Below are 25,063 nucleotides of genomic sequence, written 5' to 3' on the forward strand. Positions count from 1 at the left end.
AGCAGGGGTACCTTAAACGTGGGCATCTGATTGGCTTCCACATAGAATCCAGGGTTACGGCCTTCATACAGAGATCCATAATCAGGCTCCTGCATTCAGACAAGAAGAGGAAGAACTTTCACTTTAACTCAGGCCACTCAAAAACCACCTGACGGTAAGGTCTAACTAACAATTAATAGGTAAACTTGCAAACCACAACCACAATAATACACAGATCTGGTGCAAAACCTGCTAGTTCTTTCAAATAATCAAACAGCAGCTTCCAAGAAAGACTGTAAAGGAAGAGAGTAACTTTACTCAAACAAACAAAATGACCCCCTGGAAACTGCATAAAACCAGCCAATCCCATTAGAGCTGTGGGGATCAGATCTGGTCAGCTTCTGTGTGCAGTCTGAGGCCTACTAGATACTAATTATAAGCCAACCGCATTCTGAGAAACTCACAACAAACAGCTGAAGGAAGTAAACTAAACACGGGCGCCTCTCACAAACACTTATTTTAACAGCACCAATCTCAGCGAGACAAATCGAGATTTTCAGTATGCATGCCGTCAGATTTCTACTAGTGCTGTCAAACCATTAATCGTGATTAATTGCATCTAAAATAAAAGTTTGTGTTTACATAATATATCTGTGCGAACTATGTATATATTGACAGATTTGTGATTTTTAAGCAGTGATGTAACGGGTCTGTCGTGCAGATCACTCACAGCAGTGCCGATCTTCTCCAGTGTTTCCTCGTTGATGGGGTAGCGTAGCTTCATTTTCCGGTACAGTGGATGTTTCTCATAGTAACTGATTAAATCTACTAAACTGTCAAACTCTGAGGTGCCCAAAACCACCGTCTGTCCCTCCTGCTGCACGCGGCAGTGCTTTATCTTGCCCTCCGCCCTGAGAGAGAAAGACGAGAGTGAGAAGAGCTGCAGAGACAAGGACACAATCGAACATGAGAGCGGGAGTCTGGATCTCACCGGAAGGAAATGGCAAAAGAGTTGACTTCTGTTCTCTTCCTAACGAGGAAAGCCCCGTCACGCGGGACTCTCATCAGCATGTTTTCAGCCTGACTGCGGGACAGAGACGCGTGATACCACCTGCACAGAAAACACCCAACACACGCTCAAATTAGCCCGGGAAAAGGAAGCTGCTCAGAGATGCTCTTACTATTGGGAGACCAGAGGGTTATTAAAGTTCTGAATATTTTAATGAGTTATTTGCTCATTTTTACATATACATGTACACATTTATGTATATGTGTGTGTATATGTATATATGCAAGTCGTTTTGGATAAAAGCGTCTGCCAAATGACTAAATGTAAATATATGTGTGCCTGTGTCCACACACACACACACACACACACACACACACACACAAATACATACATAAGCGTTTATTTGCAAAAACAGATAACCATGTTATCATGTTTTTATTGTGTTAATGTAATGTGTTTAAATGTAAATGTAATGAACTGTTTCTGTAAGTCGCTTGGATCATCAGCTGGGTCAGTTGTGGGCGTGGGACTCACTCTTTGCTCTCGTGAGCGTTGGTCTGGGGCACCGGCTCGGTCAGCTTCATCTCAAACTCGTTGCAGCGCAGAGGCACCTGCTGGTAATGTGTGATGAGCGCGAACAGCGTGTCGAACACCAGGTTATCCGTCAGGTAGAACTTGGGGCTGCCAGCCTCCTGCCGAGAGTGAATCCTGCAGTGCTGAACCCGACCGGACCGCCTGAGCAGAAACAACCCAAAACACTTATTTCACAGCCGCTTCACGCTTTCAGCTGGCAGGAGTAGTCTATTATGATTTAATACCATGTCAGCATCTTGGGCTATTTTCATGGGGAGAAATATTATGGCTGAATTATATCATGTTTTTATCATTTATTTATGCTAAAAACTGCAAAAGTGTATTTGGCTTAGTTTTAAGAGATTAAACATCAGTTTGAAATCTCTGAATTCAGGCTCTCCAGTAAGCAAGCGGTCAGCCGCTGCTCTGTGAGGAGGGCAGGTTACCAGAAGGAGAGAGTGTAGTCTCCCACGAAGGTCTCGCTCTCCCGCACCAGGAACGAGCCGTCCGGCGCGCCGGTCTCCAGACAGTACTCCGACAGCAGACGCTCGGCGATCTGACGCCCGTCACGCCCCGCTCCCAGCTTCCCGTGAAACCACTTCTCCGTCACATGCTGGTCCATGCCGTTACAGGTCTGGAGAAGAGGAGCAGCTACAGTCTGAACGCTCAACGTCAAGCAGGATTTTACATGTTTGTTAAAGAAGTCTCAAGGCTGCGTTTATTTGACCAAAAATACTGAAAAAAACTAATATTGTGAAATATCATTGCAATTTCTATTTTAATATACATTTTTAAAAATTGCAATAATATAAAAAAAAAAAAAATCTGTATTTTTGATCAAATAAATGCAGAAATGCAGCCTTGATGAGCATAAGAGACTTCTTTAAAAAAAAAAAACATTACAAACCTTTCTGATCCCAAACTTTATAAAGGCAGTGTATCCAGTGTGTGTGTATGTATGTGTGTATATATGGCTTGTACGGAGGGGCCGTACAAGACATAATTCATTCTGGTGCTCTCACACACATACATTTTCCTTTCACTCACACACCCTTTTTTTTGTTATCCATTACTTCCTGTTTCAGTAGGAATTACATGTGCAGACTTGCTCAGCTCATCCTAACACAACTATGCTAATCAAAGTCATCCTGTTTTCTTTTCAAGTAAATTTTTTTTTTTTTATCTTAATTTTAAAAATATCGTTATGTAACCCACTTGTTCTACAGATCTATGCACAAAGGAAGCACTGATCAGGATTTTTCGTGACCAACTCCAATTGATTTTTTTATATTAAAATGGGCCGATTCCCATACTCGTTGCCTATTTATTTTCATTTATTAAAGGTGCAGTAGATGATCTCGGAAAATGCTAACTTTAGCCTGATAGCACTGAAAGCGAATGTCCCTGCAATCGCCGTCCAAAGCCACGCCCCCTGAACGCACATACGCTCACAGAGCAGAATACCAGAGACCACATTAAATTACGGTACCACAATAGGCTACATCCACGGTTTCCAATTACAGTCCTCGCGCCCTCCCCGCACATTTCATATCTTATCACGTCCGACGTTTGTTCTGTTCGAACGGAAGTCATAAGTGCCCTGTGAAGTGGACATCGCCAGATATTCTGCCATGATTCCAGTTCAAAGCGAGTGTACCATACAAAGGGCATTAAAGTGTGCGAGACATGAATTTAAATTGTATTTATTTACAGAGGTATATTATGTCACACTTCTCTAGTAAGTTTCATCTGTGTGTGAAGACGCAGCGCAGGATAAATCCGTGAGCGAATGTTCCAAAGTGAATTAAACTTCGACGGATTTTCCTGCTCAGGGAGTAGGGAGCAACGAACACTGTGTAGGGAGCATGTCAATCAGAACACAGTTCATGCACAGAGCTCTCTTCTAACGAGCTGGTTATGTGAATCGGGTGTGTTAACTAAGAGAGACATGCAAAAGCACTGGAATTGGGAACCGCTGGGCTACACGTGTCATTCACCGGCGAGAAAACTTTATAGTTCAGTTAGTAAAAGTACTACAATACCAGGAGGGAAGATCGGGTTGTTGATGTTTGCCTGCTATTCTAGCTGTCTGCACAGCGTGCGTGAACGCGCTGATGACGAACCCTGTCTGTGTGAACAGGCACAGAGGAACGAAAATACATATGTTGACAGGCAGGTAGGAAAGCCTGCGTCGGACCGAGCGTTTTGATCGGACGAACATTTCTTGGGCCAACACCTTCCACATAATATATAAATACAGATAAATACATTCACCACTTCACTTAATGATTGCTATCAGGATGTGAAGAGACTTTCAACCAGCATAAAAAATGTTTCTGAAGACAATCACCTGTGGCACCTTTAATTGTTTATTTTGCTCTGTTACCGGTCAAATTCTCTTTCTGACAGCAGATGGCGCTTTTAGAACAGCAATATAGCGTTTCCACTGCTGTACACAGCTTATAAACACTCATTTGATACTGTATGTATCCATAACCCCCATCCCAATTCAATATTCATGGTTTTCTTCCAGTATTTCGAGCATCTCAAACAATGAATGTGTTCTCTGGTACAGTATTTTATCTGCTTGCGCGACTATTCTCTCCTCTTCGTGTCCGTCTTCGGTGCATCTTTGTAATATCATGATGATCACTACGTTTGTGTTACCGAATGGTGTCCTGTCAGGAATAACCCTCCCGCGCTGTATATGGACCATTTGTGATTTCTGTCACACGGTGTCTACACCGGACGCGCCGCGCTGTAACAGTCTAGTAGTCTGCACTGGACGCCACAACGTGACTATTGCAAATCATCTGAACTTTGTGTCAGTACGTCATGAACAGAACGATGCATCAGTTTTACTGGCGGGATTTATCACGTTGTGCCGCATCCCGTGTAGACAGCATCATTATAATAGGTTGTATACTGTATCACGCCGGGCCGCTTGCGTCTGGTGTAGTAGACACGAGTCAGTTTAAATACTGGAGATGCAGTGTTGCCAGATATTGCTACGAGAAACAAACTATCTAAAAAGAAATAAACCACAATGAGTACAAATCTTGAGTAATGGAAATAATATAAAAATATCGCTGACCCTAACCTGATTCTGCCACCTCCCACTGTATTCACTTCCTAAATTGTCATATAGTGGAAAAAACCAGACGCTTATAGTAAGTGTCTCTGGCAACACGGCTGAGGCGGCGCCTACCCGTCTTCTGTTTCCACTATACTCTCTCACACACACATATATTCCTCTCTTACATATGCATATTTTCTTTAGACATACATGCACTTTCTTCTTACACACATTTATTTTTTTATAATATTGAATGTATACTTTGAATACATTTTCATAAGAGCAAAATGTATAAACCTGTGTGTAAAATATATGAATATGAGAGTTAAATATATATGTATGTGAAAAGAGAATAGGTAACACTTTAGAATAGGGAACTCTTATTCACTATTAACTATGGCTTTTCCCTCAATAAACTCCTAATTAGCTGCTTATTAATAGTTAGAAAGGTATCGGGTAGGATTAGGGATGTAGAATAAGGCATTAATATGTGCTTAATTACTACTAATAAATGGCTAATATTCTAGTAATATGCATGCTAATAAGCAACTAGTTAAGAGACCCTAAAATAAAGTGCTACCAAATAAACACACACACCTAATTCAATTTACCTGAATCGAACGCAGCACAGGAAGCTCTCTGGACGCTACCGAAACTGGGGGCTTTTTCTGTGGACGGTGTTAAATTAAGATACTATAAACCGCAAGCGTACGTCTACAAGACGTCTTCTAAAGAGCACTTGAGACCAAAAGTAACCCTTTAGATTGGGAACACATTCACCAAGCGTTTTCCCCTCAGTGAAATCCTAATATCCTGCTTATTAATAGTAAGAAAGGCTGTGGTTTTATTAGGGTTAAGGGATCTAAAATATGGTCATGCAGAATAAGGTATTACTATGTGCTGTATAAGTACTAATAAACAGCTAATGTTAGAAATATGCATGATAATAAGAATCTAGTTAACAGTATAGAAAAGCATCTGCTGTGTACGAACGTTTTTACATTCGTTCTGAAACAACTAAAAGACAGCGTAACTGCAAGTTTCAAATACTCCACACAGGGTTTACTCAGTATATATGTACACACACACACTAATGTGCCCTGGGAAATACATATTAAACAAGAGCTGACTCGGATTCATGGCTTTGTTCCTATTCTATCAGGATTACGTTGTTGTGTTGAGTTTAATATGCTTCAACCGGACTGAGATGTGTTTAATTTTCTTGGAAAAATGTGCGTCTGGTCATAAATGTTGTCATTTTGAAGTAATTTATCATGATGTGGTAATTTAAGGGAAATGACTGAGTAAATTGAGATAATACGCTCAAATGTACCGGAGATTCAAGACCGTTTAAAAAAAGGGTCTTTTCCCGGAGACGGAGAATAGAAACCATCCAGCGCCATGCTAAGCACATTATCTCACGAGTCAGCGGTCTGAGTGGCCAGATAAGTTACAAACAAGTAAAATCTTATTTCTTTATAGATTATATACCAACAACTTGGAAAACAGACAACACAGAAAAGGTAAGAAGCATTATTTGAGAAAAGGGCGCAGTGATAACCACACTTCCGCTGCAGCCTCTATCAATGGCCCATAGCACGGCATCGTTGTGGATCATTTATGCACAATTCAGCACATATACGTCTTGTAAACACACCAATCTCCGTTTACAATTAAGTATTATGAAACGAAGGAATGTGTTGTCACATACTGTATGTGTATAGGCTATATATCATTTATCTCGTATATGATGCATTTGGTTGAGTTGCCCTGCAGTAAAGCGCTACATTGAGGTCAAACAACAATGAATGCAGAATATTAATAACTATGACTTGGACTGTCATATACATAACGTTATGATGATTACACTACTCTGTGAAGTTTTAGAGTTTAGCTGCCGTGTTTCTGCACATTGTTGCGTGAAGAACAAGTCCACAAAAGAGCCGCGATTATTGTGCCAATACTTGTGAATGCATTAAAAGTTTAGCCTTTCTTTCTTATGACAGGACGGCCCAGTGAGAGAAAGCGAGATAGATAGAGACAGACAGATAGATGACTCTAATTTTCAAATATTTATGCTTTAGTACTTCCAGCTGCTCCTTCAAGCAGACGAGAGAGTTAAATTTTGCACTGTTGCAACAATTAACAACATATTACAATATAAAAAACTAAGCAAACACGGTCATAAATCATCAAGATCATAAGCAATCGCTTGGCTTATTCACTGCAAAACGCTCCGAAAGCAAGAGCCGAACACGACAGAGAGCGTTTATTTCATTAAATCATAGCCTTTTGAATGTTGGTTAAGTTTCACATCATTTTGCAATTCCTGTTTGTCTGTCCCTAATGATTATTAAGATTTACACCATTTTAGATCTTGAATTTAATCAAACTGATTTTTTTTGCGACTCGTGGGGACCCTGAAGCTACACTTCTGTGAAAACAGCTAAACAACTATTACACGACTGAAACCTCACCTCTCTGTGCTCCTCCTCATCCTCGTTCCCTTGATTACTCGAGGTCTCTTCAGAGTAATAGATCTTATTGCTGGTCAGGACAAAGAAGTGAGGATACCACTCCTGTGAGGACAACAGTGAACATCCACGATGAGTCTCAACAGTCTGCCAACAGATCTAGCGTCTCTATTGGAGCAGATGAAGGGGATCTCACGTGGTTGATGGGATCCTCCAGGTACAGGATGCCGTTCTTGATGGAGTTGCTAATGTCGTTCTCCGAGTAGGGCGTTGAAGACGAGACCTCCTCGTAGGCACTTCCCTCAGCTAATTTCTTGTGCTGAATACATCAATCCATCAATGAAGGTGCTTAGTTGAGAAAATCTTAACATAAATAGCTACAAAATGTCATTTTCTCTCATGTAGCCAATGGGCTCTCACCTTGATCAGGATCTTCCTCTTGAGCTGATTGGGCGAGGGGAGACCGTCGGCTGAGATGTCCACCGCTTTGGTCAGAAGCATCTCTCCAAACACTTTCTTAAAGAGGGTGGCCATGTTTCTCTGCTGGACAATACTGCAGTGGTCCTCGATGGAGAGGATGATGGGATAGCTGTGCGCAAACACATGTAAAGGAATCACAATGACTATTGCATAACACGCATTCAGAAGATGACCTTATGAAAACATCACACACAGCACAGGTGTGTGCAGACGTCACACTCACTCAGACGTAACGAAGGCGTGTTCTTTGATGGTGTAAAGCACATCGTTGAACTTGATCTTGGTGGTGAGGGTGTGACCGTGGTAGATAACAGGCATCCCTTCAGGACCGTCCCAGCAGTCCACTGCAAAATCACACAAACACACGTTACAACCAGCTGCCAGAGACACAACAACACACTTAAAGGACATTGATACGGTCATGTCAGTCTAGTCCAAGGGCGTCCAAACTCGGTCCTGGAGGGCCGGTGTCCTGCAGAGTTTAGCTCCAACCCTAATTAAACACCTGAAACAGCTAATCAAGCTCTTAACTAGGCATACTAGAAACTTCCAAGCAGGTGTGTTGAGGCAAGCTGGAGCTAAACTCTGCAGGACACTGGCCCTGTTTGGTCAGCCCTGGTCTAGTCTCATAGCTCTAGCTCTAAAAAAAAAAAAAAAAAAAATTGTTCTAGTCAAATTTCAGTTCCTAAAAAATAAATATAATTGTTATACATTTCTGCACTTTTTGTTTGCCTGTTTATTGTTACGGTGCGTGTTTGTTACATTTAAAGATAATAAAGTCTATTTAAAAAAAATTCAAAACAAGCATACAAACAACCAACCAAACAAACCGAAAGAAACAAAACACATGTAACACAAACAATACAAAAGAACCAAATACATGAAAAAATTAAAAACCAAGGAACAAACATGAAATAAACCAAAAGAAACGAGCACATGAAACAAACAAATAAACCAAAAGAAACGAGCACATGAAACAAACAAATAAACCAAAAGAAACGAGCACATGAAACAAACAAATAAACCAAAAGAAACGAGCACATGAAACAAACAAATAAACCAAAAGAAACTAACCGATGAAACAATGGACAAACAAACACACATGAAACAAATGAAACAAATAAACCAAAAGAAACTAACCGATGAAACAAACAATAAACATTAAAAAAAAAACATGAAACAAACAACAAATAAATAAAAAAACAAACATATCAAATTTTATCATATATTTATTTGTTGTTTGTTTCATGTGTTTGTTTTTTATTTATTCGTTGTTTGTTTCATGGTTTTTATTTTTTATTTTTTTTTATGTTTTTTGTTTGTTTCATCGGTTAGTTTCTTTTGGTTTATTTGTTTCATTTTATCAGCATGTTAGTTTCTAGATAAGAAACAGAAATATTTTAAGATGTTTGCATTCATCAACAGCAGTGTGCAACGTTAGTAATAGCTGGCTGAGTGTTGCGTTGAGACTCACACTCGATGCATCTGCAGCCCATCCGCAGACAGCGGGCGTACGCCTCCAGAGACGACTCACTGGAAAACTGGTCTCCTGTCAGATAGCTAAAAATACAAGCACACGTCAGGGCCTGATGCTCCATAACACACATCAGTACTGGCACACACCTTACTCTCAAGATCAATAAACTTTCACCTCTACTACAGCTCATATATCACACAAATATTCTTTACAAACATGTTAAAGGATTCATTCCATTCTGTCAGTCTTTAATTGCTTCCCCTTAAACTACCTAACAGCTTTATCATCTAGTTACACCAGTTAAACACAAATCTACCTTAATTGTTCTGGAGTCACGAAAGAAAACAAATGCTAGGATTTAAAATCAATTATGCCCTCAACGCTAAAGTATGCAATGAACAACAGTAACACTTAACCGGCCTGAAAGTCATATCGTATGAACAGATACAGAAATCTCTCAACTCATCTGCCCTTTTCAGATTCAGACACTCCCCAACATCTGTGCAAGACATGTCTCTCTATTCACGTTTACTGACAGATACACAATACACGTTCACAGATGACTGCTCTTTGTTCAAGTTGCATATTGTGTTGGTTGTTCAACATCACACTTTAGATTTGCACATTAGGAAGCCACAACTCTGAAATAAATATAAATATTATATATATATGATCTTTGGGAATAAGAGGTTTACACAATAATAAGAATGTAGGAGTGCATCATGTGGAAAGCATCTCACAGACTTATGCGTTCTAATGGGGATGGTTTTATGTTAACAAGAATATTGTTTCTCATTGGAATCTGTTCAAAACATTTTCCCATTACTAACATTTAAATTATTTGAGGAGGAATCATGTCATACTCTAACTAACCAACCAACCAGACGGGTTTTCCCCATTAATTATTTTATTTTTAGGCATACACTCTGTAATAGATTTATGCTAATACATTTTATTATGTATTATAAATACTAACTAATTAGCCAACCAACCAAATCCTTCCCCATCATGTAACATTATGGCTCAATGAGGATTCATTTATACTATAACTAACAAACTAACCAACTAACTAGCCGGCCAACTAACCAAATCTTTCCACATCATCTAACATTATGGCTCAAGGAGGATTCATTTTATACTATAACTAACTAACTAAATAATCAAATATTTCCCCATCATCTAACATTATGGCTCAAGGAGGATTCATTTACACTATAACTAGTAAACTAACCAACTAACCAGATCTTTCCACATCATGTAACATTATGGCTCAAGGAGGATTCATTTTATACTATAACTAACTAGCCAACTAACCAAATATTTCCCCATCATCTAACATTATGGCTCAAGGAGGATTAATTTATACTATAACTAGTAAACTAACCAACTAACTAGCTGACCAACTAACCAGATCTTTCCACATCATGTAACATTATGGCTCAAGGAGGATTCATTTTATACTATAACTAACTAACTAGCCAACTAACCAGATCTTTCCCCATCATCTAACATTATGGCTCAAGGAGGATTAATTTATACTATAACTAGTAAACTAACCAACTAACTAGCTGGCCAACTAACCAGATCTTTCCCCATCATCTAACATTATGGCTCAAGGAGGATTAATTTATACTATAACTAACTAACTAGCCAACTAACCAAATCTTTCCCCATCATCTAACATTATGGCTCAAGGAGGATTAATTTATACTATAACTAGTAAACTAACCAACTAACTAGCTGGCCAACTAACCAAATCTTTCCCCATCATCTAACATTATGGCTCAAGGAGGATTAATTTATACTATAACTAGTAAACTAACCAACTAACTAGCTGGCCAACTAACCAAATCTTTCCCCATCATCTAACATTATGGCTCAAGGTGTATTAATTTATACTATAACTAGTAAACTAACCAACTAACTAGCTGGCTAACTAACCAAAAAACACAGGGGTGTCAAACTCCGTTCCTGGAGGGCCACAGGCCTGCACAGTTTAGATGCAACCCTAATTAAACACACCTGATCCAGCTAATCAAGTCATTAAGGCTTATTTGAGAACTATATGGTATGTGAGTTGGAGCAGGGTTGGAACTAAACTCTGCAGGGCTGCGGCCCTCCAGGAACGGAGTTTGACACCCCTGATCTAACATTATGGCTCAAGGTGTATTAATTTATACTATAACAAACTAACCAACTAACTAGCTGGCCAACTAACCAAATATTTCCACATCATCTAACTTTATGGATCAAGGAGGATTCATTTTATATAACTAACTAACCAGTCAATCAACCAAATATTTCCGCATCATCTAACATCCTGTCTCAAGGATTCATTTAATACTATAACTAACTAACAAACCAAATCTTTTCCCATCATCTAACTTTACTGCTCAAGGAGGATTCATAATATATTATAACTAACTAACTAATCAATCAATCAATCAACCAACCAAATATGTCCCCATCATCTAACAAGGGAGATTCATTTTATACTATAACTAACTAATTAACTAACTAGTCCTTTCTCCATCACCAAACATTTTTGTTTTTGAGGGTGATCAATTTTATATTCTAACAAACCAACAGAGTGGTGGCCAAAATTGTTAGAAAACCTGACAGATCTGAAAATACTGATAGTTTTGGTCATAATTTAATTTCATAACGTTCAAAAAACATGCAGATTGTTTCTCTGAGCACAACAAATATGAGATGAAGTGAGTCGTACTGTTTTTACTGTACTTTTAACTTTAATATTTGGTATGTCAATAATAGTGTCAATATATTTCCTGAGAACTTCAACTCTAATGTTATCCCATGCCTTCTGCAACTCACGCCAAAGGCTTTCCTTTGAATGTTTTTCCTTTGAGAGAATTTTAATGAACATACAGCTTCTTGGTTAATCAGCACTGTATAACTGAAATTACTGAAAACATACTGAAAAGACACCAGACCAGCAGAACTGAGTCCATTTGTTTGTTTTTTTCCTCACATCAGTGTGTAGTTTAGAGGGAGCGCTGGTCACTTCTTTACTCACGTGTTGTGGGACGAGGAGATCCAGTAGTGGGACAGGGGGTTGTTCATGTCCTCGGCCCTCACCTGATCGAGCTGTGAGTCCCAGATAGTGTTCTCTTTAGAGAACAGATAAGTGAGGAGCTGAGAACCGCAAAACATGACGCTTATGTTAAAAACAGCAAGGAAACATGAGGAAGTAGCCTGTTCAACACTAACTGGCTTACAGCTAAACACCAATTCACACGAAGGGGTACAAAACAAAACACAGAAGTCATTGTTTCTGCTCTTTCTCAACAAATTATAAGTGAAGGGAACATTAACTAGGAAAAGTGGTTCTACAAGGACAGGAGGTCAAAGTAAATATGAAATCAGCCATTTGGTTTGCTACTTACTTTACAGGAGTTCATACTTAGTCGTACTTGTTTAAAAACAAACGAGAATAAATAAAATGCAGTCAGATCTCAATTTGTGTGAAAATATCCATTCCAATTAGCTACTAAATAAACAATATTATAAAGTGTTGAGGAAAGTTACTTTTAAAAGTAATGCATTACAATACTCCGTTACTCCCTAAAAAAGTAACTAATTATGTTACTTTTTATGGAAAGTAATGCGTTACGTTACTGTTGCCTTACTTATAAATCTGGACTGGGCTTGATAGTTTTTTTTATTATAAAAAGTTATGTTTTTGGTAAATGTAACAGCCCTTTCACACCAAAAGTGAAGTGAATAAACCAGTAGAACAGTAAAAGAAGAAAGTACACACTTCAGCAATGAATAAAGAAGCACAAATGTTAATCTAGAGTAATTTTGCTTATTACTATGGTTTGCTGTCAGCAGCAAAGACATTAATAAAAATGGGATTAAATACAAAGGATATTTGTGTTACTTAACATTTAATTATCGCAGGTTTGCATCAGTAACTGGCGTTAATTATTTGAAAACGTATTTTCCTGTAAATTAAAAACGTTAATTTTAATAAATTAATCTGAATACATAACTCGCGCTATTTGTAATGCGTTACCCCCAACACTGATCATAAATATAAGCTACAGTGTTGGGTGTAACTAATTAGTTACAGTAATTTAATCACTTGTCCCTTGAAAAAGTAAGGATTACTCTTATTTTTCTGTAATTTAATTACAGTTACTTATTATGTAATTGAACCTAATACTGTGTATTGACTGTAGAACATTTCCACACAATACAATAGTGGATTTAACATCAAAATCTAAACTCTACCCTTAAAATGCATGCTTTTTATGCACCCTTCTCACTTTAAATACTGTGGTGAGTTAATAAGAATATTAGTAACACTTTAGTGTCTAATTCTCATTATTAGCATGAATATTACTGGCATATTGGCTGTTTATTATTACTTAAAAAGCACATATTAATGTCTTATTCTGCAAGACCTTATTCTAAATCCTTAATCCTACCCAATTAACTACTTTATTAAGTATTAATAAGCAGTAATTAGGAGTATCGAGGCAAAAGTCTTTGACATTAATCTAAAGTGTGATTTATGTAGTTGAAAGACTTAAAAGAACCGTTTCATGTCTATCCTTGTATCGTTAACTTGTCGAGGCTGATACAGGATTTAGAAAGTAATTAGTTCGGAGAGAGTAATTTGTACAGTAATCTAATTACACTGTTGAAGATGTATTTAGTAACTAGTAATTAATTACTTTTTTAGAGTAACTTACCCAACACTGCCTACAACTTCATGAAAGTTCAATAAATATACACCTCATTTAAATAGTTCTTTTAAACAGTAGATGGAAATTCAAAAGCAAGTAATTAAGGTCAGAACGAGGCAGATCAGGCATATCAAACAAAGATCTGAGGTCACACAGCAGGAAGTGGTGATGTGGGTAAAGCGTGGTGCTTGCAACTGCACAGCTATTGGCTTCTTTCCCAGGGAACTTACCAAATGCGTACCCAGAATGCACTAATCACTTCACGTGTATGTAAACGTCACCTCGTCTTGATGAAAGTACGGCTGCTCGATCTCTCGCAGAGGATCCTTCAGGTATTGGAACATGAACTCCTGCACCTTGTTATTGTCTGTAGCCCAGAGCTCCTGAAGACACACACAGAGTTATTACCAAACATCTGGAGTACAGATTCTGTAACACGCCACGCTGTACTGTACAAACAACAAAAGTTTTGTTTGAGTAATAACATGAGAAGTGACTATCTAACCTTCTGATATTCAATCAGGAAGTTCTGGAAGTCCTCCAGTGAGATCTTCTGCTCTGGTCTCTCAATCAGCCTGAAGAAACACACAAACACACAGATCAGTGTTACAGCAGCATGTCTGGACACCCAAGAGACGTCAGATGAATTAAGCAGTGTGTAAAATACAATAAATGACCATTTACTAACAGGTCGTATTGTGCACAATTCATCAGTAATATATTTCCTTTTACACTGCATTTAGCAGATGCTTTTATCCAAATGAGGACAACAGAAGCAATCAGAACAACAAAAGAGCAATGATACACAAGTGCTGAGACCAGTCCCGGTTAGCCTAGCACAGTGCATGTAGCAAGGGTGTTTCTTTAATAAATAAAATGAAAACAAGTAGATAGAATAGAAAAAGAATAGGGAACATTAGTGTTAGAGGCTCTCTCTTTTAAATAAAAAGAAAGCAAGTTTTGTAAAAAGTGCAAGTGTTAAAGGACCAAGGTTTTTTTTTTTTATAAATAAAAAGAAAATGAGTAGACAGAATATAAATAGAATAGAGTGTGCTAGTGTTAGATGGTCAGGTATAGATAGAGGATGTGTGTGTGTGTGTGTGTGTATATATATATATATATATATTATATTAGTGCTGTCAAAATTAGTACGTTAATGCAGGCGATTAATTTTTTCAGATTACTGTGTTAAAATTATTTAACGCCGTTAACGCAGAGGCGGAGCCTAGGGTTAGACACCCCACTCATAACTGCTGTTTCTGTCTGTTTTTTCTTGACAAGAAGTGCATTTATTCAGTCGCAGAACGTCTTTATGAGCACATCAAACAGGAGACGTTTCAGACGCGTGCTGTAAATACTTTATCTTATATAAGTAAATAAGAGAGCGAGTGAATACCTTTGCAGCAGTGGAATCTCCATCTACAGAAACACAGAACAAAATTCTGATTATGTCAATAATACAATAAATATCTGATGTATTGTATCTACACCCACTACAGTAAAACACCCAGATTCACACATTATACACACACACACATATATATATATATATATATATATATATATATATATATATATATATATATATATATATATATATATATATATATATATATATATAGACCCATCAGACACTAATAAACTGATGCAATATCAAACAGCCACACAGACCACAAGTGATGCAATCCACACACACAGCTTTAAGTGCAGGGGTCATCAGTGCCGCATCTGTCTCTGTGTGTGTGTGTGTGTGTGTGTGTGTGTGTGTGTGTGTGTGTGTGTGTGTGTGAGAGTGTGTGTGTGTGCTTGAGTGTGTGTGTGTGTGTGTGTGTGCTTGAGTGTGGCCTAATGGCTTTTAGCCGATGGATCTTGTGGCTTTTTAAAAGGGGAAGTATTGACGTGAAGGCCATTTGAGAAGCGGTGCAAAAGGGGACGACTGATGGGTTTAAATGGCTCTGAAGAGGCTTCACCTCTTGCCCTGCTCCACCTACATATAAATAACACACACAAATAAACATGACTTACTGATTTCTGCGCGTCAAACATCAGGCTGCGGTACAACTGCGCGAAATGACTATAGGATACATCTCCATTCCTCAGCTCTCCATCCTATCCAAGATATTACATGAAAAACATCATGAATAATGCATTGAAAAACAAAAAAGAACTGTGCTGCATTCTGCATTAATACAGATTAAACAATTACACAGACAAAATAACGACAAAACATCCAGTGTGACACTACTGCAGTTAACAGTGTGATAATTAAACCAGATAACAGGCAAGTGACGTATGATCCTGCAGAGAGTGTGTGTGTTACCGGAAGTTTCTCTCGTAAGAACCTCATGTTGGGAACTCTGTAGTTGACCTGGCACAGCATACTTTTCAGATCCTTACAGGAAATTCTGCAAACGAACAAAACCACGTCAGCGTCAGGTTCATGAGGAAATTCAGTCCTGTTAGTGTTTTCAGTGTTTATTCCTCTCGTGTTTCTCACAAAATAATGAAAACTTGTGTTGCTCAAACAAAAAAAGCTTTTAGCAATGTTAATATAATAGAAAGTTTTGAATACATATACACATGCAGGCTGAATTATCTGATCAAATATACATAAAACTGTAATATTGTGAAATATTATTACAATTTAAAATAACTATTTTCTATGTGAATATATTGTAAAGTGTAATTATTTCTGTGATCTGCAGCTGTATTTCCAGCATCATTCCTCCAGTCTTCAGTGTCACATGATCTTCAGAAATCATAATAATATACTGATTTATTATCAAGGTTGAAAACTGTTGTGCTGCTTAATTGTTTGGAACCTGTGATATTTTTCATGATTCTCCGATGAATAAAAAGTTAAAAAAGAACAGCATTTAGTTCAAATACAACTTTAGTAACATTATACACTTCCATTCAAAAGTTAGGGGTCAGTAATATTTCTTTTTTCTTGAAAGAAATGAGTATTGTATTCAGCAAGGATGTGTTAAATTAATAAAAAGCGATTTAAATCTTTTCTAACAAAATAAGTCTTCACATTTGAATAAATGTTGATATATATATATATATATATATATATATATATATATAACAAAAAACAACAGAGACACTGCCAGTATGTACAGGTGAAGAGGCATATTTTGAATGTGAGTGGAAAAGATGATTAATTTCTACTGTGTACGTCACTTATTTGATTTAGTCAAAAATGTTCTGACAAGCTGGAAATGGCATTTATCTCCACACGACCACCATTTCATCCGAATGCAACACCTCACACAAAGCTCACGTGTCTTTCAGCCACTCTCTCTGTATTTACCTTCAGCGTGTGTGTGTGTGTGTGTGTGCACTCCTACACACACACTCATGTTCTGAGCTTTGTTTCCTGCTGCAGGACGTGCCGTCTCTGAGCTCTATTTACCCAACAGGAGTGTGTGTGAGTGTGTGTGTGTGTGTGTGTGTGTGTGTGTTTGGCCTGATAAGGCCTGGTACCTCTGAGGCAGCCATTTCTACCCTTAAAGCACACACCTCTTAACACAGACATATGGCAAGAAAGATGAGATTAATCTCTACGGCAGGAAAACAGCTCAAATGCACAGTATCTCCTGTAGAGATCGTTTTTCCAGAAGTTGTGCGCTCCATTACACTGTTATACACTGATACGAAACATACCTGTCTTCTCTGTTACGATCCACTGCGTAAAACTGCTTTCTCAGCCACCTGGGTACAACAAGAGAAAAAAGAAAATACAGGACACGTTAATGTTCACATTTCAGGCACTTTTACACTTGACATGTGACCCTGGAGCACAAAACCAGTCTTAAGCCTCTGGGGTATATTTGTAGCAGTAGCCAAAAATACACTGTATGGGTCAAAATTATACATTTATCTTTTATACCAAAAATCATTAGGATATTAAGTAAAGATATTTAGTAAATTTCCTACCATAAATATATCAAAAGTTCATTTTTGATTAGTAATATGCATTGCTAAGAACTTCATTTGGACAACTTTAAAGGCTATTTTCTCAATATTTTGATTTTGCACCAGATATCAGGTATCTTATTTAAAAAATAGCTTATTTAGTCAGCTTTCAGATGATGTATAAATCTCAATAAAAAAAAATTGACCCTTATGACTGGTTTTGTGGTCCAGGGTCACATAAGTGAACCCAGAGCTTAATGGTTTTCATCAATCGATATCTACAGGAATGGGTGCATGTAAAAGGTCAAAGGTCACCTCTCTATCTGCAGGGGTGTGGGGGAGTGTATCGTATCGGACATCAGCCAGTTCAAACCCTTCACCCACATGATCATCTCCTCGTCTGAGGTCGCTGCGGTGCACAGACAGAACAACACCAGCATGAATACGTGTGTGTGTGTGTGAGAGAGCGTGTGTGTGTGTGTGTGTGTGCAGAAGCGATGCGCAGCAGCAGAGTTATGGTTTACCTGCCAAACTGAGCGCTTTGAGCCGAAACTCGGTGCCGTAGAAGATGACGAAGCAGTGGGCCTGGTCGGGCCGGGCGGTCGAGTCCTCCACATACCGCTCGAAGTCCCGTGACTTCTGGCCCATGCGGATCTGCTTAATCTCCCGAATATCAACTGAAAGAGACACGAGAGACGGACCGGAGTAAATCAAACAATTCAGAATAAGGATTCAACTGCAATGAAATACAGTGGGATTTTTTTTTTTTCATCACAACAGGAAACATTTAGGTATTTATTGAAGTGCCCCTATTATGGATTTTTGAAAATGATCATTCATGCAGTAACACAGCTCTAAGTGAATGGAAACATCCTGCAAAGTTTTAAATCTGAAAGTGCTCCGTGTATAAAGTTATTGTCTCTCAAAAGAAAGAGTCGACTCTGAATCATTGAAACGAGTCGTTTTTAAAACAAATCCCAAGCCGTTTCATGTTGACGTCAACATGAAACATTAGCATATTGCCGCCCACTTGTTGGTCTTTTTGCCTTGGTCTGAATGAAAATGCAAATTCATTCTTTGCCACTAGGTGCCGCCTTCGGACTGCACTGCACTCAAACACTGCTTTATCAGGCATTACAGGCGAGATGAGATGAAAATGAGAACAATCGCCACAGATTAGCGTCACAAAGGAGGGGTTTGGAAAAATGGATCGTTGAGTGAATCGTTTGGGAGTCGTTGGGTAAATAAGGTAAAAAATAAATGCATATTATAAGACAATGAAAGTGTTTTTTGACCTTGCATGCATGTCAACCTGTTGTTAGGGACTCCCAAAACAAAATATGAACCTTTCATACCCATAATAGTGTGACTCTTTGGGTTGAAATCGATTCACTTCAGGATTTAAAAAGCACTTTTTGGTAATTCATAGCAATCGGATTCAATGCAGTTGGTAAGTTTTTTTTAATGTTTTTGAAAGAAGTGTTTTTCTGCTCAGAGGCTGCATTTATTTGATTAATAATAAAGTAAAACAAGTAATATTGTTAAATATTATTACAGTTTAAAGTTTTCTATATGAATATGGTGTTAAAATGTAATTTATTCGTGTGATCAAATCTGTATTTCCAGCATCATTACTCCTCCAGTCTTCAGAGTCACATGATCCTTCAGAAATCACTCTAATATACTGATTTCAAGAAACATTTCTCATTATCATCAATGTTGAAACAGTTGTGCTGCTTTATAATTTAGCAGAAACTGATTTTCCCCAGGATGTTTTGATGTTTAAATGATTTGAATCGAAAGTTCAAGACAACAGCTTTTATTCGAAACAGAAACTTTTATAACTTTAGACATATCTTTACGGTGACTTTTGATCAATTTCATTCATTATTGCCGAATACAAATATTTTCAAAAATAAAAAAAGAATGAAATGTCAGTGATTTTTGAATGGTAGTGTAGTTCCATTCATGTTCTTATTAGATTCAGTATTGTTTAACTGGACAGGATTATTTAAACACTTCCTCTAATGTCTCTAATGCAGTATCAAAGCCACTTCACAAGCTTACTGCAGCAAAAACCACTTGATTACCAGATTACCTGCGTTTGGAGGTCGCAATAAAACACAGACACCAGAGACTTACTTCAGAAAACAGGTAGAGTTTTATAACTCATGTAATCAGTAACTTAAGCAAAACACCACAACATCAGGAAAACTCATTTTACCACATTCAGACTAGTGTCCAAAGCAACCTGAATTGCTCTCAAGCTATACACTGGATACGTTTCAGGGAATCAAACCCGTGACCTCAGCGTTGCTAGTGCTCTTCTGTCAGAGTTGCAGGAGTATTACACTTTCATAGTTACCATAACCATAAGACCACATATTTAAAAAAAATAACAGAAGTCGCCAACTAAAAAAAAATGACAGCAATAAAACCACTGGCAAAGTTTTGATTAAGACACATTTTTGATATTTCAACAGCCTATCATGAATATATATAATACACATACATGTATATATTTCAGAAAAATATGTTATGTTTATATATTAAATATATGTATTTATATATAATATAAAATATATTAATATAAATATATGCTTGTAAATAAATGTACATATTTTCAAAATTCATGGCTCAATTTGCCTATTTAAAGGGGTGGCAAAAGGTTAATTTTGGAGCCTGGCTGTAAGTCTCAGCAGAAGACAGAGTCGTGTGTGTGTGTGTGTGTGCGTGTGTGTGTGTGTGTGTGTGTGTGTGTGTGTGTCTCCCGTTTCTCCTAACCGCACTCATCCTGTGCTGCTCTGACAAAGACACAGGTGTCATTAAATACGACACAACACCAGCTCCATCTAGCTTTTCAGTAACATTCGTTTCCTTATGAAGTCACGTCATAAACCGTGAATTCTGTATTATTCTGGACCTAACTACAGCGTTTTGTAGAAACTAATCAAATTTAGTCTTTAAACTGTAAGACAGAGTGACACTTATAGAGCCCAATACAGGCATTTTTAATGATATAATATTGTTTAGGGTTTAAGAGGTCTGAAAATGTGAAATATAGCAATAATCCCAGTGATTTAGAGCAGCTAAGGGTCGTTGATAGGCACGACGTGGCCTTCACAAGGCTGATTACTTATAATCTAGAAATTATATATATATATATATATATATATATATATAGCGATATGGAAAAATAAATAAATTATAAATAAAAATCACCAGATGTCTGGAATACATCTAACTGGAAAATAAATAAATCAATGATGGGGTGATTTTAGGTGAGTAAATCAGCAAAGACAATAAACAAATTACAAGCACAGATAAATATAATAGAGCAAAGATACAAATGAAATAAACTATGTTTCAGGTAAGTCTAACAGTATTCAGGTACAGAAATTGATAATCAAATGTAAAATAACACTGCATGGTCTTCACTGTATACATTAAATGTAGCTGCACCAATATTTATTCTGTACCGAGACTTTAACACCGTTTCTCTCTCCACTTTCAGTCAGCATCGCACAAACACAAACCAGTCATACCAGCAGCAAAAAGCCCCAGTGCTGCTCAGCCAATCACATACGAGGAGCAGAAGACACTTCACACATGCACGGTGTACAAACTAGTGCTGTCAGATGATTAATCGCATACAAAATAAAAGTGTTTACAGAACACATGTGAGTGTACTGTTTATATTTATTATGTGTGTATGTGCACATACATACATATACATATATATACACACATATATACACACACATACATATATATATATATATATATAAAAAACACTTAAAAAAACATTAATCTTATTAAATTATGCATTTGAAATGTTGCAGAGTAAATGCATTCATGGCACCTCAGCTTCACCAAACTGTGTAAATGCATCTAATGTCACTTCAGATGCAGCTTCTGTTTCCTCAGCAGTGGAAACATAGAGTTTGTTCATACTGATTTCATTTCAATAGAAACACTACAGTTTCAGAAAGAATTTGATGTGAAAGATGACATTTACTCGGGTTAGGGGGGGCATACCAAACATACTAGGACATGACATCAGGTAAATATTTCTTCCTCTTTCCAGTCCCAGAGCACTTTATTTTGAGAGTTGTTTAAGTAAGAGAAAATCTGTAACTTAGTCCAGATTGGGGGAATTGTAATGTTTAATAATTTATTTTATTATGTAAATAATTTGTGCACTGAAATTCGCATAGATTTTTGTTAATATATGCGGTCAATTATAGTTCTTAGAAAGAAAATCGGCATAAATCGGTATCGGCAGGTCACACTTCCTACAAAAAATAAATCTGAAATTGGAATCGGCCAAGAAAACTGCAATCGGTGCATCTCTACTCTGGACCCTATCGGTCATACTAACTCAACCTTTTCACATATTCCCAACATTAAGGTAACAAGGTGATATGTAATTCAGAATCAGATCCTAGGTATTGACAAAAACTAATAGATTCAAAAAAATGGTGTGCTTTGTTCTTTGCCCTGATAATCAAATGCATTTGAAGTAATTTATTCCTAAATCACCAGGTATATCAATGATTAAGAGGACTTGCAATGATATTGTGTTTGATAGATAGTGTGTGAGTAAGACATGATTAAGTAGGCGAATCATAATCCTAAGGTCAATTGTCATTAAAATGGGTTGCACTTTATTTTGATTGTCCACTTTCTACGAACTATAAGTAACTTACATGTCTGCTAACTCTCAGAGTAGACTGTTAGGGTGGGTTCAGGGTTAGTATGTTGTGGATCCATCAAAATAAAGTGTTAGAAGATATTAAGCAGACAGTCTACTAATACTCTAATTAGTAGATGAGCTTTTGAATGTCAAAAAAAAAAAAAAAAAAAAGATCAATTTGCTTTAAAATGTTGATGATGTGAGAAATCAATCTGATCTTTCGGTTTACTTCCATCAAACGATCAGATTAGACACAGAATTCTCACTAACATATCATTCAACTCTAAACCAAGAGTTTATTTCAACAAAACTTTTATTTTAACTTCTTTAGATTAAGTCTTTCTCTAAGACGACTTCCTGACCCAAATCCACATGAACTAAATCAGTCAGATTTGTTCTCTGATCAACTCGACTCGCCACAATTTACAAGAATAAAGTCCTTGCGTAACACCCAACATATGACCTCAGTCAGCAGGGCCAGATACTAGTGTCCACATTTGCTCCATCTGTTTCTTTTTATATGATAAAGTTGGAGAGTACAAACACAACAGCCTGTGGAGGAAGCCCCTCTCTGAGACACACACTCACACACACACACACACACACACGCACACACGCACACACACAGGACAAAGGCAGCTGGAGCTCAGGCTTGGTGCAAGAGAACTGCTTGACAATTCCAAACAGGGCAGCAGGAAACACAAGCACAACCGAGAGTCTTCCTGTCTCACACACACACACACCTTAAGAGAGTTTCACCACAGGAACATCCAGGAAAATCCATCAAAATGAAAATCTCTAAAAGCACAGTTTGTCCAAACACGCGATTACACCTTTGGTTACTGTGAGCTTTATTAACGGCTGATTCTGTGATATCGGAGCGTGACGTTTTGGTAGATCCACCTCGGCTTACAAACCAACCGAAACATTCATAAGTGAGCTTATCTGACGTGCTGATAAGCAGCAACACACTGATTATCAGTCAAAATAAAGAAACGTGTTAGCACGATCATTTGAGCATGAAGACCACACCAAGCTCATCTGAACTAGATGTGCGAGTTCAAATCTGTACGTCACCTGCCACGCAAAAGCTGCACACAAACAAGTGCTTGAGACGGTTTTAACTGGTCCATACGGTAAAACTGCATTCCAAAACTACTCTTTCATTTTGCACATAAAGCAGCGCTTTCTAAAGACCTGCCATTAACAGCCTCTGAAAACAATGTGGGCTAAATGTTACACGAAGATCAAATAGATGTAAATGTGAGAGAATATATAGAGCCAGGATAACAATTCCACAAGTCACCATGAAAAAATTAAAAACATACAATGTGTTTGTGACAAACAGAGCAAATGAAACCAAAACTTCACTAGTAGTGGTTAACTAGTGGCAAATGTAAGCCATATTTCCCCAATCAAAAGTACCTTGCAAATATCAAACACAGCGATGTCGGACTTCCCATCTTTTGACTAGAAATGCACCGAAATTTGGGCAACCCAAAATTATCATCCAAAACCAAAATGTTGGTTAAAATCATTTATGAAAGTCAAATTTCATTCTCCTACGGCGTGTTTTGACAGCGTCTCCATGAAGTAACACCCGTCTGCTGAACCTCGACCAAAAACATGTCAAATACCAAATTCAATAACCCAATTACCCTAACTTTATTTTCATTTCTTGACTAAATTATCATTTTAATTTTGGTTTCATTTTGAAAAAAAATCATTTTATCACTACTTTATGACCAATAAATGTATGATTACTGGATATTTTTAACATTAGCTTGTTCACGGAAATATTTAAACGGCATAACTGATATTCTCCAAAGCTGTGGATTTTCCCATGCAGTTTTAGGATTTTATTCATTTCCATTACTTTCTCAGACCTGGAGTTACAAGTATGTGGACATTTACAGATTTTCCACATCTTCAGTCTAATCCCGGTGACCATAACAGTTCTTATCAAGAGATAAAATTAAATGAGTATATGCTTCATAACACAATGCGGGTCAATTCAATCCATCCACACACACCTAAATATCGACGACTTGAACAACCTCACACGCCAGTGATCGGTTTGTTAAATCCTAACATTCAGCAGAGCTACTAAACGTCTGATGTAAGAGCGTCACATATAACTTCAGATGCACAATTACACCTCGCTGAGGCTCATTGGGTGTTTTTTCTTCTGTTTAGTGTGGCTGGTGCATCCGGAGCAAAGCGCAGCTGTGTGTAAGACATCCCGCCGCAGGAAAACAGCAGCGCAGATGGGCCTGCCCTACAATCAGAGCCCAGACGAGCAGCACACTACGGCTAAACGTGTTAGCACACAGCCCATAACCTACTGCTCGCCAAAACAAAACATGATCACAACAATTCAATTCACAGCCAAATCACTGAGAATCCAGAGGCTGAAGATGCATTTTGAGGCTGTAGAAACCAAAATTGTTATACTTTACGCAAATATCAAACCAAACGGTAACACTTGAGTATAGGGACCAGTTCTCATTAGTTTCTTATTAGCATGCCTATCATTATCATACTGGCTGTTTATAATGCACATATTCTGCATGAACATATTCCTAATCCTACCCAACACACAAACTACCTCACTAACTATTAATAAGCAGCAAATTATGAGTTAATTGAGGCAAAAGTCACAG

General features: G+C 37.7%; 1 protein-coding gene across 2 annotated transcripts in view; it reads right to left on the reverse strand.

Moving 5' to 3' along the window:
* The window catches only part of LOC306860780 (1-phosphatidylinositol 4,5-bisphosphate phosphodiesterase gamma-1-like), a 42,145-nt gene that overhangs the window by 15,738 nt on the left and 1,344 nt on the right, over positions 1 to 25,063 (reverse strand). For both annotated transcript variants that reach the window (XM_079402697.1, XM_079402696.1), the window contains exons 3-21: positions 18,229 to 18,381; positions 18,020 to 18,113; positions 17,453 to 17,500; positions 16,104 to 16,188; positions 15,809 to 15,892; positions 15,180 to 15,202; positions 14,289 to 14,358; positions 14,065 to 14,166; positions 12,106 to 12,224; positions 9,066 to 9,151; positions 7,815 to 7,935; positions 7,532 to 7,700; positions 7,308 to 7,430; positions 7,115 to 7,216; positions 2,008 to 2,195; positions 1,523 to 1,723; positions 971 to 1,090; positions 710 to 890; positions 12 to 89 (exon numbers count right to left, since the gene is read on the reverse strand). In XM_079402697.1, coding sequence (XP_079258823.1) covers positions 12 to 89; positions 710 to 890; positions 971 to 1,090; positions 1,523 to 1,723; positions 2,008 to 2,195; positions 7,115 to 7,216; positions 7,308 to 7,430; positions 7,532 to 7,700; positions 7,815 to 7,935; positions 9,066 to 9,151; positions 12,106 to 12,224; positions 14,065 to 14,166; positions 14,289 to 14,358; positions 15,180 to 15,202; positions 15,809 to 15,892; positions 16,104 to 16,188; positions 17,453 to 17,500; positions 18,020 to 18,113; positions 18,229 to 18,381 — 2,147 coding nt within the window. The remainder of the gene's footprint in view (positions 1 to 11; positions 90 to 709; positions 891 to 970; positions 1,091 to 1,522; positions 1,724 to 2,007; positions 2,196 to 7,114; positions 7,217 to 7,307; positions 7,431 to 7,531; positions 7,701 to 7,814; positions 7,936 to 9,065; positions 9,152 to 12,105; positions 12,225 to 14,064; positions 14,167 to 14,288; positions 14,359 to 15,179; positions 15,203 to 15,808; positions 15,893 to 16,103; positions 16,189 to 17,452; positions 17,501 to 18,019; positions 18,114 to 18,228; positions 18,382 to 25,063) is intronic.

This window comes from Barbus barbus, assembly GCF_936440315.1.
Source record: "Barbus barbus genome assembly, chromosome: 41".
Lineage (NCBI taxonomy): Eukaryota > Metazoa > Chordata > Actinopteri > Cypriniformes > Cyprinidae > Barbus > Barbus barbus.